This window comes from Ptychodera flava, chromosome 21 (genome assembly GCF_041260155.1).
Source record: "Ptychodera flava strain L36383 chromosome 21, AS_Pfla_20210202, whole genome shotgun sequence".
NCBI lineage: Eukaryota > Metazoa > Hemichordata > Enteropneusta > Ptychoderidae > Ptychodera > Ptychodera flava.
The window spans coordinates 28,371,494-28,386,140 of record NC_091948.1 but is presented as its reverse complement, the minus strand read 5'-3'; the positions used below and the strand labels follow the sequence as shown (position 1 = coordinate 28,386,140).

At 44.4% G+C, this 14,647-nt stretch overlaps 1 protein-coding gene across 2 annotated transcripts in view; it reads right to left on the bottom strand.

Annotated features, from left to right (window-relative positions):
* The window catches only part of LOC139121920 (polycystin family receptor for egg jelly-like), a 302,374-nt gene extending 288,632 nt beyond the window's left edge, over nucleotides 1-13,742 (bottom strand). For both annotated transcript variants that reach the window (XM_070687234.1, XM_070687236.1), the window contains exon 1: nucleotides 13,151-13,742. In XM_070687234.1, the coding sequence (XP_070543335.1) occupies nucleotides 13,151-13,205 (55 nt within the window). In that variant the 5' untranslated portion in view covers nucleotides 13,206-13,742. The remainder of the gene's footprint in view (nucleotides 1-13,150) is intronic.
* Nucleotides 13,743-14,647: the final 905 nt, after the last annotated feature.

Genomic DNA, 14,647 nt, shown 5'->3' with positions numbered 1-14,647 from the left:
TCCGATGCTAAATTATGGACACGGAATTATTGTGTGTTGCTATAAAGTCAAGCAAAAAAGTGACATGGTAAACTGCAAAGTAAAATCATGGTGACCGTGTGACAAAAGGCTTTCTTATATTATCTTATTTTTACTACATCCATTTGTCATGGCGGGTTACATTTCCAAAATCAAATACTGTTTTAGAAATAGCGGCAGGGGCAATCCGCTGACACCGTGTGGCAGCCTACCCAGTCCGATACAGTCCCTTATCGCACAGCGGGCTAGGTGCTTTGTATAAAGTGCTCACTGGCCCTTTCAATCTTCTATTCCTTTAACTGTTCTCTTATCGAAACTTTGATATTTTTTAGCGTTCTCAATAGCAACTCGATGCATTGTACCAACAGCTCCCCCTCAGACCCCGATCGCACTTTCGCCTCCAACAAACAGTATTCCATAGGTGATTGGTCTCCATGTGTCGACGTTGCTGGGGTGGAACCATAACTGAGCAATGTTTGAAGGCATCTGACCCGACCAAGCTCACAAGCAAGATGAAGAGCACTTTTTCTAGACCCGAAGGCGCTGCAGGATTTGTAATTTATATAAAATTCGCAGTCTTCATAACGACTAACGACCTCATCCGATACCGTACGGTTCCGTGCAAAAGAGTCACCTTCAATATTTTTTCTTGCTTCCCAATCGTTTACTTGCTGTAAGTGGTTGTGTTCAATCGCTAACGCTAGCGCTGTAGCTGGAGTGCAACTTTTGGCATCCACCTCTTCCTCCCAATCGTTCACAATCCCGGTTGCTTTAATTTTATCGACCAACAACCCCACCCCCCGGTCTTCCTGACACACTGACGCCCTACCGGGTGCTCAAGACAATCATTGTCTTGAGCACCCGGTAGGTCGATAAAATTAAAGCATAAATTAGCACTACATACCTGAGTGGAACAAGAACTTGCATGTGAGTTCAAAAAATCACTGCACATCACAACCTTCACCTAATATAATACCTGTAGTTGGAGGTAGAGGTTCTGATCGCGAATCTGGAATGGCTTTTTATAATTTGATGACCACCGCAATAAGGAACCAGAAACAACCGAGGAAGATTGAGAAGGTGTGAAAACGCATTGTGAACGATTGGGAGGAAGAGGTGGATGCCAAAAGTTGCACTCCAGCTACAGCGCTAGCGTTAGCGATTGAACACAACCACTTACAGCAAGTAAACGATGGGAAGCAAGAAAAAATATTGAAGGTGACTCTTTTGCAGTGTTCACACGTTTATGTTGTGTAGGTAAGTTGCAAATAAGGCGTGCTGTAAATAATGACTGAGTACAGCCATACAGTCAGGACGGAAACAGTGGAATCTATAAATTTCTTGCAATGTTCAAAAAATTCATTGGTGGAATAATACTGAATGACTTACTCACAGTTTTGCCCTCCCAAAAAACTACACGTCTTGAAAACTATCATCTGTGTAATGGTTAGTTTGTCTAGTGATCGGCTGTTTTTTTATTCCATTATCTTGATCGTCCTGAGCAATTTTTATGTAACACCCGTGATCTGGACAGACAAAGAGTTTACAAATATCGAGCAATTCGCTGCTATAATATGTACCATTATAACGTTTAGTGCCGGTGTTTTTGAAGTTCTTCTCGCATTTTTTACATCGATGGTATATATTATAGCGAATCGCTTTTGCATTACTTAAACCTTTTTCACGTAAATCAAAACAACAGGGATTTTTGAATGAACGCTTACAAATGACACATAATTTGCGTGGTTCTTCGGCCGCTGCCTGAAATCGTATGCTTTTACAGTCAAAGCATGCGCTGCTGCATTTAAGACGGATCCTATTCTGATATACATTCTTGCATTTGTTGGAGTAATAGGACGACTCTACAAATCAAACATTTATGTAATGACATCGTAGTGCCGATCGTGGTGGTATAAATATACTGACTTGTCTGAGTCTTGTCCTTAATAAATCATGGTATTGAAGTGAGCTGCAGAAACAACATTGATTTGAAAGTCAGGCAATACCTCTCGAAAGTTCTTTATTTTAACAATACCACATATACCAAATTCAACTACGGTCTTCTGATACAAAGCGATTGCTAATCGAATACATTGGCCCTGGTAGTCAAGGGGTTAAGTATAGACTGATCAATTGGGAGGTGGGTTTACCCGCAACAGCAACCACGGCGGCCAGCGTTCACTGGCATCAGAGATTATCTGGATTTTATTTGTATTATCGAGCGCAGGGGTAACAAAAACTAATCGCGATTGACGACTTTAACCCTTTTCCTGCCAAGTCGGTGAAAATCCGCTTGAAATTCGGTGTAGCTAGAAGCTGAGCAGCCACGGCCGTTATCCTGCCAAGGCGGTGGAAATCGGGCTACTTTTTGGTACCCCCTTTCCTGCCTAGTCGACGGAACTACGTGTAGCAAACCCTTGCTCGCGCTAGGGGTCGTTCGAGGACAGGTTTTGGGCGAGGAACGGCGTTTGCTCTCGAAATGGGTTCACAGAGAGTCCAACGACAGGGAAAGGTGCGGAAGCTACCCAGCCAGTCCCCCACCCCGGTGGGGGACTGGTTTTTTTGGGGGGGGACGAGTAGCGTACTTGGCAGGTTAGCACGTTGACGTATTCTAGCGGAGTTTGGGTTAACTTGGCTCTGAGGCACTACATAGATTGCGGCCGAAATTGACCGTCTCGGCAACGCTAATCTGTAAGGCAACCGCCTAAGACCGCCTCAGCTGGCGGTGCAATTTTTTGCCAATGGTGCGAGACGAAAATCACGGACTTGGTCCTGATTGACGGGAAGTGCGGACGGATTTGACGGACTCGGCTTTCTGTAAGGCAACCGCCTAAGACCGCCTCAGCTGGCGGTGCAATTTTTTGCCAATGGTGCGAGACGAAAATCACGGACTTGGTCCTGATTGACGGGAAGTGCGGACGGATTTGACAGACTCGGCTTGATTAGTCCCTGACATGAAACTGATCCGAACGGACTTGAGCGACATTTGTGAAGGGTAACCACCGCTTTTAACCGACTTGTTACCTTCTCGAAAAGACTACCCACTCAGATGTCGGACGTTGTCGGCTGCACTTGGCTCTAGACGTTCAAGCCGTGCAACGAAACACACCGCCTCAGCCTTGCCATTCACGAACATGGCCTCAAAATTTGATACCATTGTTCACCGACTTGGCGGCTGCGGTCAGGTGCGTGAACCGTTGTTCACCGACTTGTTACGCCTATGTTGTCCCTGTGAAGTTCGGCTAACGGCCGAGTCTAACGGGAGTTGGCAGACCTGTGTTTGGTTTATACCGTAGTATGACCGACTCAGGTAGAGGTACCTGTCGGTATATTCCGAGTTTTACGCACTCGGGCGTCAATGACGGGTCGTCATCACCGCTGATGACGTAGACGTGCTGGCCACGTTATTTGAAGGAGCCATGTTTGCCCAACGGACGAGGCCCAGACAGCCGTTGACAATTTTGGCATCCTTCATCTTTGACCGCCTTAGTTGGGTAAGCCGCTCGGCAGGCGACGGTTATGACCTAAACAAGCCGCTGAAGCACTGTTCGTTGCCGTACAAGAACGAGACGGCCAGTCCATTACTGCTTAATGGGCGATCTGTCGGGTTGGCTTGTCACCGACTTGGATGACAATACGCCCTGCGCAGGCGTACTTAGAAGGGACATGAGGTTAAAGGTACGGGTTTCCCACCCGTACTAAACATGGGCTTGGGCCAACGTCCTTGGGTGGCAGGTGCGCATGCCACGTACCCAGATGGACGGAATGTCAAGTTGAGATGCTAATGACATTGACTATGTTATGCTAAGTGCTCGAGGGATTTGCATCGCAAATGAGTATTATTAGCATATCAAATGGTGCGGACAGGCAATTTACATGACGGGTAGGAATGTCAGCGCCGGTTGGTGGACTGATTGCCGTAGGTCCATTATAATAACAGGTGGATGCGTATATTAACACCCCTGCGTCCAATCATGTCCAGGGCTTTGTTTCCCTGTGGATTTAAAAGGGAGGGACCTGCTAGTCTGTCGACACTGTTCCAGACATGAGCTTGACGGACCGCAAAAGTTTTCTGAAGGCGAGCAGACGACTGAAGCTCAAAGATGCAGAGTCTCCGGGCGGTAGTGGTAGCGATCGTTGTGATGTCCCTAGTAAATGTTCTAAGAAGTCGGGCAAGAAACGCTCCCGTAAGGCGAAGCTATCTCCGGCTGAAAAACCCAGTGGTAAGCGTAAACGTAAGAGCGATCGTTCTGCCGATGAGGATGATGACGGGTCACCGGTCGCCAGTGGTTCTCACCCGGCTGCTCCGGGAGAGACTACTTCACCTGCAGAGACTACATCTGCTCTTGTGGGAGATACTTCACCTGCACAGACTACGTCTGCTGCTGCTAGTGAGACAGTGAGTAACGAGACGGCTGATGCCATTGGTTCTCCCCCGGCTGCTCCGGGAGAGACACCACCTGTTGCTACTATGAGCCCTCATCCTGCGTCAGGAGAGGTTCCTGTGCCCAGTGCGAAAGAGCTTGAGTCCTCGTCATCAGCAGAGGCTGCCCAGCCCGCTCCTGCCATAGTTTCGTGTGCTGCGATGTCCCCGCCGAAAAAGATAGTGCGGAGGGTTCGTTATCAGGATAGCCCACCTGATTTTGAGCCAGATATGATCCTTGATGCCGCTACGGGCGAGTTCAGGCCCAGACGCCCAGACGACGGTGATATCACCGCTGAGTCCGACTCGGAGGTTGACGAGGATGCGGCAGAGGACGACTTTTATGACAGGCAGTATGTAGGTGAGGCAAGCTCTGACGACGATGATGACGTTGCTGCTGTGTTGGCGGAGGACGACACCCCTCCTGTCTGGCGTATGTCGGAAACTACCGATGCTAATATATTTGAGGAGACCGATTTTGACCATGAGAGAGGACCGACTTTCACCTTGCCCAGCCACTCCCGTGAGCTCGATTACTTTTTTAAGTTTATTCCAGCTACACTGATCAGATTGGCCAAGGACGAGACTAATAAATACGCCAAATTCCACCAGCGATATATCGCTAGGAAAATAGATAAATACTGGCGTAACGCTGACTACCGAGAGGTGCAGGCGTTCATTGGCGTCTTAGTCTGTATGGGTATCGACCGTAAATCATCAGTGGAGGATTATTGGTCTAGCGATCCCTTTCTGAGAAACCAGGGTATTTCTACTGTGATTACCCGCAGTCGCTTTCAGCAGCTTATGCGATACTTTCATCTGGCAGACCCAGAGAACGATCCACGTCGTGATCCTGATGAGGCACGCCGCCGACGTCGGTGTCAGGAGGATCCCCTGTATAAAATCAATCCATGGATGGAGCCCATAGTTGACCGGTGCGTAAATAATTATAAGATGGGTAGAGAGATCTCCATCGACGAGGGCATGGTGCGATTTAAGGGCCGTTCTAAATTTAAGCAGAGATTACGGCATAAGCCTGATCGAGACGGTTTCAAGATATGGCAGCTGTGCGACTCCACCACTGCATACATCGCTAACTTTGCACCGTACCTAGGTGTAAAATTTCGGGATCGGACTGATGGGAGACGGCAGGAGCGAGGTGTGGTGAAAAGAATTACGATGGAGCTGGTCCAGCCATTCTGTGGATATAATCACAGCCTATTCTGTGATAGCCTGTTTAGCACGGTCGTTACTGCTAGAGAGCTGATGGAGACCAGGATCTACATGGTCGGGAGTTTTAACCGCCGTAATCGTCGCACCATGCCCCCTCAATTAATTCCGCCGGGTAAGAGGAAGCGCCTTCCTCTGTCTGTTGGGGATATGAAAGCCACGACCAGAACGGACTCTCGTCTTAACATCACTGCTTATCAGGATAGTAACGCTCAGGTGCTGATCTTGAATACGGTCTATCCACCCTTGGAGTGCGTGCCAGTGGGGGAGGGAGACGAGCGGCGACAAGTGCCTCTGTCGCTGTATAATTATCGCCGGTACATGGGAGGCGTCGACCGAGCCAACCAGAAGCGCAAGTACTTTCACACTGGGCGCAAGAACCACAGATGGTGGACATATCTGGCATGTTACCTGATTGATGTTGCCCTGGTAAATGCATATATATGCTTCAAGCATGTACACCCTGATAGTTAGCTGACCCATAAGATGTTTCATCTGCGTGTCGAGAAACAACTCATTGGCGGTTATTGTGGGCGATCGCAGCCCAGTGTGAGAGAGGTCGAGGCCACCGTTTCTCTTGCCTCGTACATCAATCCACAAAATCAGCCGATGCACGTTGTCAGCCGTTTGGAGGGGCGGCAGAAATGCTGTAAAGTATGCAGCAGAGAGCGTAAGACCACTGCGAGCGGACGACTGTCTGAGACGTCCAAAGGATGTAGTCTGTGCGGGGTTCATCTTCACGAGGGCGAGTGTTTTGCGGCTTTTCATCATCGCATGATGCTACGAGGTAAGAGGAGCATTGGCGTGCAGACCTCTACTCACACAGCCCCGACGACACCCATCAGCAAGAGAACCCGACGTAAATAACGGACAGGGGACAGCTTCGCCTAACAGTGGCTTGACTGTATTCTTAACACAGACCATGATCACATTTTGAGCACGGTTGTGCCGTTTGTTTGTGCTTTACGATTGTAAATTGAAACACGGATTATTTTGTACAATCCCCCGATTGTAATCTTTGTAACACGGACCATGCACTCGGACGTCGAGACAGACTCTGAGATTTATTATTCGGCATAATGTAAATTATTCCCGAATAAAATACTATCTATGGATCGCATATTTTCGTTTGTTTTGTTTAGACGGATTATTTTGTACAATTCCCCCTATTATAATTTTTGAAACACGGATCTGCCACCCCGATTGTAATTTTTGAAACACGGACCATGCACTCGGACGTCGAGACAGACTCCGAGATTTATTGTTCGGCATAATGTAAATTATTCCCGAATAAAATACTATCTATGATCGCATATTTTCGTTTGTTTTGTTTTTTACCCCCACTTTCGTTTTTGGCAGATCCGTAAGGACGCTATAGTAATGGATGAACGTGCGTTGTATCACGTGGGAGGGGCACAGCCCAACGGAGGCTGTGCTCGTGCGACGTAGACGTTGTACCAACCATCTGTCGTTGGGGTTAGTGCATAGAGCAGTTGCACTGTCCAGAGCTAAGGTGGTACAAAACTGCACCTTAGTAACAACTGCACAACTAACCTGTTAGGAAACAGTAACACTAACGAGCTAAGTGTTCACTGAACTGGCCAAACTACGTACACGCCTTCCTTCAATGGCGGAACTATGTCGTTGACACTACGTCAAAGCAGACTGCACTGTGCGACTCTTCCAAGTCGTTCAAAGTACGTGGCCAAGTGACACAACCCAGGGGAAACAGGACAGGTTTGAGGGTGCTGCCGCACCCATAGCACTAACCCCTGGGTCTTCTACTAACCCACGAGAGAGGTGACGTTTCCCCGGTGTGGCCGTGCGTGCCGGCGAACGAGCTTTACTTCCGCGAAAGTAAGCTAGAAAAGGGCATAAAAGTGCACGTCCCCCGGGGCAAACAACGCCCGTGACCTCGTCATTTTCTGGACACAACCTCATCAGCGGTTGCCCCTCTATACGGGCATGCAAAAATTTTTGAAGTCTAACACGTATATGGTCGGTAATCGTACCCCGAAAATGCGGTATTTTCCCGCCAAATGCCTGGCAGGAAAGCGTGCAGGAGAGCCTATCTTCTGTAGACACGGAAAAGGGGGCCGGTTTTGACCGACTTGGCAGGATAACGGACATGGGCGCTCGGCAGGAAAAGGGTTAATAGTCATACGTTTACCACTACCAATTGACACAGACGGACCCTGTTTTGACAGGTCCCCTCTTGCATTTGTGACAGTAATAGAATGACTTCAAAAATCCAGCATTTTCGGTAATGACAACTTACGTTGAGATGATCGTGGTGGTACAGAGAAATTATTGGTGTGTAACAGTCTGGCCCTAAAATAAATGCACGCATTGAAATGAGTCGTAATAACAACATTGATTTGAATGTCGCGTAACATCTCCTGATTTTTTATCTCGGCAATACCAATATACCAAATTCGACTCCTGCTTTCTGATACAAATTGATTGCTAATCTTTTCTCTATAGGCCTACCAAGTGAAATCTGATTTCGCTGCGGGTTTTTACTCACAATAGCGCGCGGCGACCAATATCCGACCACATGCAGCAGCGATTGCCAATTTTTTTTATTTAAATGATCGATCTTTGGATGACAAAATTTCTCGAGATTGACAAATTTATATTCATTCGTTTACCACTCCCAATTGGTATCGTAACGTGAATGAAATTTATATAAACTCCGGTGTTTATCTCAACTGCTCGCAGGACTTCAAAACTCCCTACGTTGGGAGTTCGAATCCGGTCGAAAATTTACTGTTTTTTTAAAGCTAGGTTGATAACGGTGGTGGTGGTCTGAATTATCCCCAAGATTATCTTTCACCCTGTTCAGTGTTGATAAAGTTTGTGCTCGATGTGAGGTAGCGAGTGTATGAGTGCGAGTGCTACACGAACTCTACAGCAGTGTAGAGGGGTAGCATTCAGAATAATTGTAACAACTTTAGCTCGATTATTGAACCATTTTTTAATGTTTGGGTTTGTCCGAGCGGTTTTCACTGTGATGTCTTCGCAGGGTGACAGGATAGCCTTATTGTGAGATCGAATCCAATAGAGAATTTACTGGATCCAAAATCACCCACCCCAACGAACTTAAATAAACGGTAGGTTGATTGGATTAGAGCAGGGCTATTGACAAAGGTTGAGACGACCCAAACTAGCCAAAATTAGCCAAACCAGCATAAACCACCAAAAACGACCCATATCATCAAGTAAACGACCTAAAACAAACATTCTAGGTATTCAGGGATACAATAAAACTCCACCTTCTGGAGAAACCGTCGACAGAATTGCGGGCAGCCATGTTGTTGGTACTATCAATTACCAAGTTGTGGGGCTCATTTCGATGACACAACTGAAAACGACAATAACTTCAGCATCGTAACTGGGCTCACCGAAGGAGGGCGCTTTTTCAAACTTTGTGCAGTGCAGTGCAGTGCTAGTGGGGCATAATTGACGAATTTTCGAAAACATGTGGTCTCCAGACTCTCATTCACCGGCCAATAATGTGCAGGTGAGTGAAAAAAAGGTTAAGTTCTACGATTTTTAGTGTTTAACTATGTTTTGGAAGATTTTGCGCTTTTTTTTGCTCCAAGAGAGACTCTTTAATGATTTTCCATCAATGCCATCTATTCTATGTGAGGGCGCTGTTTTTTTAAAGCGACCACCCACTTAATCTGTTATTTGCTAGATCTTCAACTTTCCATGGTAACCTGCATGCACGCATATATATGTTTGTGTGCATGCATGCATGCATGCACATATATGCAGGTATGTGTATGTACATGTATGGAACCAGGGCCACGGCACATGTTATCTTAATATTTGGTTTGTAGAATTTATTCAAATAAATTAATGTTGGTATAAAGAAAAATGTGAATGAGCTGTAAAAATGTAATAAACTAAAAACTTTGATCTCATTCCTTGGTAAGCCACTAAACACGACAACGGGGAAATTCCCTGTGCTACACTTTACGTTGTAAAAGCAGTAACAATCTTGCACAGCGCCCTCTATTGAAGAAACAAACCGAACCCCTTAACTCGTTGATGGCATGTATAGGAATTTGCAATGATCGAAAATGCCGGCTGGTTTTCGCCGTTTTTGGGGCGGTTTCTCCAGAAATCTGAGACATATTTCATCCCTGTGCTTATTTTAGGTCGTTTACTTGATGATATGGGTCGTTTATGGTGGTTTATGGTGGTTTGGCTAATTTTGGCTAGTTTGGGTCGTCTCAACCTTTGTCAATAGCCATTAGAGCAGCCACTTCGAGTTCAGGAGTCATCTTATCGCACAATAGTGATACATTTCCATTTTTGTACATTTCAAGCAATAATTGTAATTCAGAGATGTTTACTGCAGCCATAAAGGCATCGGCAATGACTTGCTCCATGGGATCCGCCATTGTTGCTATCGTCGTGAAGCGGTCAAGGTGTAACAAACTTAGCAGTTTTTGAATATCTGATACGCACTGTGTTTCACACAAGCAAGTGACAAGACCAGGCAGCGCAGTCATATTTCAAGTTCAGGGTTATTTTAATGACAAAAGAAATATAAACACAAAAATTACACAATTAACAAGGCAGCCATTCAGTAATAGAAAAAATCAAAAGTATTGAGTTACTGTATACATTTAAGTATAAACATTTAGACGACAAATTTAAAAAGTGTTCAAGCTGTTCCAATCTGTTGTAGGAACAAATCAAATTGTAAACCTCTTTGTTCATCGAACTCATCGTACACCCAACTTAAACTTTGTAATAGTCTTAGCATTTCTTGTGAGTTCATTGATGGCGAAGTTGTCCCGGTTTTCTCTTTCCATGACTGAATTATCCGCACGAGATCCATACGCATGACAGCATCGTCAAAATATCGGTATACGTAATCCCGTGCTTACAACATCACGCAGTCATGATTAAATTGAGATAGGTCACCTAAGTTACACGCTTCACAACGTTCCTCCGTTATTCTGATACAGATTGTCTTCACCTCCTCGGAAAATGCTTCCCGTAAAGCGTTCAGCAACTCTTGCTCCCTCAAAACGTCGACAATCATCGAGTTGTTGGTCGATGCAGTGTGCATGGACAGGTCTAGGAGTGAGTTGTCCTGGGTACCGTTAACCCCGTCTTGCGGAGATACCTCCATCGGTATACATACTTGACCAACACCGGCCGAAGGTTCGTTTAACGTTGGTTTGTCCTGCTTAGGGGTTCTGGTCGTTGTCCTCGCAGTTCCTGAACTACCGGCCCGTGGAGCATCATCCGCCGCCTGGGTGGGTTCATTCTTTCTGCCAGTGACAAAGTAGTGAGAGTAATCTCTTGCTGATTTTGCGGTAATAAACTGCATTGCGGCGATCACTCGTAGATATGTAGACGTGATGAAGTGAGACAAAAAAAACTCAATGTTGTTGTACGAAGCGAATGTAGTGTTCTGAATGCCAACACTCTTCTTTATAATGTGAACAGTTAGAAATTCGAGATGCAATGTTTATCAAGTTAATCCTGATATGTATTCAGCGTGAATTGCTCCACTATGTCATTCATTTCTTCACCCGACGGGGGTGGTGTCAACAAACGAAAAGTGTCTATCCAAAAACTGGTCACTATTTCTTGTTCTGTTCGATAAATTCCTCTTCCTTTGTGGTATGAGAATAACCTTTTCAATGCCATTCTCCGTTCGTACTTTTCTATCTCGTTCAAAACAATCGACGTTTCCATTGTTTTTAAAATTTCAAACACCCGGTTTTTCCCCGGTAAGCTTATCAAGAGCGTCACACGTCAAGGAGAAGATTATCATACACCCCGCTATGGAATGAGTGTTTATCTCTATGACAATGCTGAACAGCCACACGGTATACAAACACATATAAACACGCATTATTTGTATTAATTTTATATTAAAGAAAAGCAATGTCCCGCGTTAGAAAAGACACTTCATCATACATCTTGCCAGGCAGACGCGTGATTGTGCCTTGAGATATTACTTAGGGTTATTCAATACAATAAATAGTAATCACACTATTCAGTCAAATATAATCATACCAATTTATGTAACAGTGGGGACTCTTCACGTGACCATGTCAATCTAGCTTACGTCATATGCTAATGAAGTGTTCCATACTCACAGTCATTAATATGTAATTATGCAAATGTATTCATGTATGCAGATATGCTAATGAAGTGTTCCATACTCACATCCTCCACTACTTACAATAGCTGACAATTGTTGGTTAATTTCAAAAATTTACACCAACAGTAATTTGCAAACTTAAGGGTACTTCTTGTGTAAAATTCATTGGGAACCTGTAAAGATTTTGCGTCAACATAAGACATGCGTTCAGGACAAGGCCCTTTTCAAGGTCAGGTAACAGTGGCTATAAAAACTCAAAAGTCGTTAGTCTATTATCTATATAAATAAATTATTTCTGAAAAAGCATTATCTCTTTCTTCTTCTCCGTAACAAAACAGCTGGAAATTACGAAGGCAAGATTGAACACTGTTACTCAACTCCCCCGCGAACGACAAATATTACCATTTATTCCCCGAGATAAATGTATCAACAAACGGTTCAGAAAGTTATCTTTTTAAATGTCGTGTTATCACACTTGCAGAAAACATCTAAATTTTACAGCGTTGTTTGGTATAAACTATCTGTTCAAGTTATTTCTTGTTGGTATTTTACAGGTGTTAATTGATGTTGGCAAAAATCACATTAGGTGCCGATGTGCACACAAAATACGCTCTAATAGCCCCATAAAAACTTAATTTAGTTATACGTATTTATTGGCATTATTATAATTGTTGTTGTCGTTCTTGTTGTCAATGTTCCTTAGAAACGGAACTGTTAATCCCAGTGTAATTAAACATTGGGAAGGCGATAATCAACATAACGATAAATGCATGCGTTAATCGGTAAACTCGCATTTATTTCCTGTTTGTTTTCCAAATTTTGCAAGGGTATGCCAGGGTTGTTACAAAGAGTTCGCGATAAATTACTTCTCGCCATCTTGGAAAACTTCATGTAATTTTTGTATCAAGTAAACATGTCCTGCGTATTGATAGCTCGACACACCAGGTTAAGAGCGCTGCCAGGCCAGTAATACAGGCCAGTAATACAGGCCAGTAACAGATCATCGACCTCGACCTTGTATTTGATAACATTGAAGCCACTGCTTCAAAGGTAAGAATTGATGTGGGGAAATATACAGTGAAAGCACAAAAACTCACCTTCGAGAACAGTGATACAATGAATATACCAGTGTGTAAGAAAAATGGATGTTTTCACAGTATAATGTCATTTTCATGCGAATTTAGTCCACCCCTCTAGAGATCAATTGTACACTCTTTGGTTTAGTCGCTTTCACTGTGACATGGCTCACAATTCGAACTGTACAATGTGGAAGGAGAAAACACAATTCAGCACCAGAGGTAAATTATCGTAATTTTCGAAGTTTACTGTTTTAGTCGTCTTACCTGAACATTGCTGGCATCTGGGAAGCCTCTGTGAACAGTCCGTTCCCTCGGCCATGTGATGGTGTTGCTATAACCTGAGATGTCACTTCCACTGATTCAGGTGTGTGGCTCCCAATATAATACGCGTGGCACAGAACTCCATTTTACAGCGTCCATGCCGCAAACAGGGAAGCAAAAATTGCCAGTCTTTATGCCACAATACTTTCCAAACTGTAGAAGCGAAAGTCAGCGCGATGTCGTCATATAATGGTGTCCTATCAGTACGTATCCATGATCTCGGCAATGTGATAGTGTTGGTATACAGGAGATGTCAATTCCACTGATTCAGGTGTGTGGCTCGCAAGATAATATGCGTGGCCTAGAACTCATTTTACAGCGCTCATGCCGCAAACGGGGAACCAAAATTGTCAGTCTTTATGCCACAATACTGTCCAAACTATAGAAGCGAAAGTCGGCGTCATGTCGTCATATTATGGTGTCCTATCAGTACGTATCCAGGGAAGCAGCATGTACGGCGAGCATAGGGAGATTGTAGAGAGACCAACGTGCAACAACGGAGGAGCTTGTAAAGAGGCACCGTTCTTTGTACACACAGTCACTGTCCCTCCAACTGTGATTGGGTCTTTGAAATGCATGATGATTATCATTGGCTATTATTCTCCGGTTTCGTCCAATCACAGTTCACAAATATCTATCTGAAAACGCCCATTGATCAAAATGTAATTCACTGATAGCGAGTCATGTGGTGGTTAAATTTAAAGTCTTGCTCATGAGTGACCTTCTTACAAAATAGCCTGTGATCTCCCCTGTTTCATTTTCCCTGGTAATTTAGAGATAAATTGGTGAAGCAAATCTCAGACACAGAGAAACAGACTAAAACGGGTATCGTTCAAGGAGTGAAGAGGTTACATAATCCCCTCCGTGTACGCCTCGCCTCAGGTTGCTCTCGCTTCTGTTTTCCGAAGATTCCCCAACATGCGCCCTTCAGTAGTTTCCAGCTTTTCGCCAGTTTTTCGCAAATTTCGGCAAAGTTCGTGTTGTTCTTTTCGTGTAGAATTGGCGTGCTGACGAAAACGGGAAAAGGTTTGAGCTTCGGAGAGGTGAGTTTTACCATTCTAAAAATTCCTCTCATATTTTTATGAATATATAATAAGTGGGAAATTTTGTCCTACTTTTTCGTATAATATCGTGCAATTATCAACCACGCACGAAATCTGCCTAAAGTATAAAACCTGTGAAGCTCATTTTAATATGAAAAGGCCATAGTTCATCGAGACGACAGTGACATCAAACGGCGTGCCGCGTTTCTATAGTCTGTGTTTCTCTTTGTCTGTGATCAAATTAAACTATAAAACACTCTCTCACTAAAATTGTCATTTATATATTTTAAACATCTTATCATGCATTTTTGGTTTGCAATTCGATTAACTGATTTTTCTGAATCATCCCAGGTCCAACCTAAAGTTCAATGGAAGAAAGAAAACATATCTCAAATAA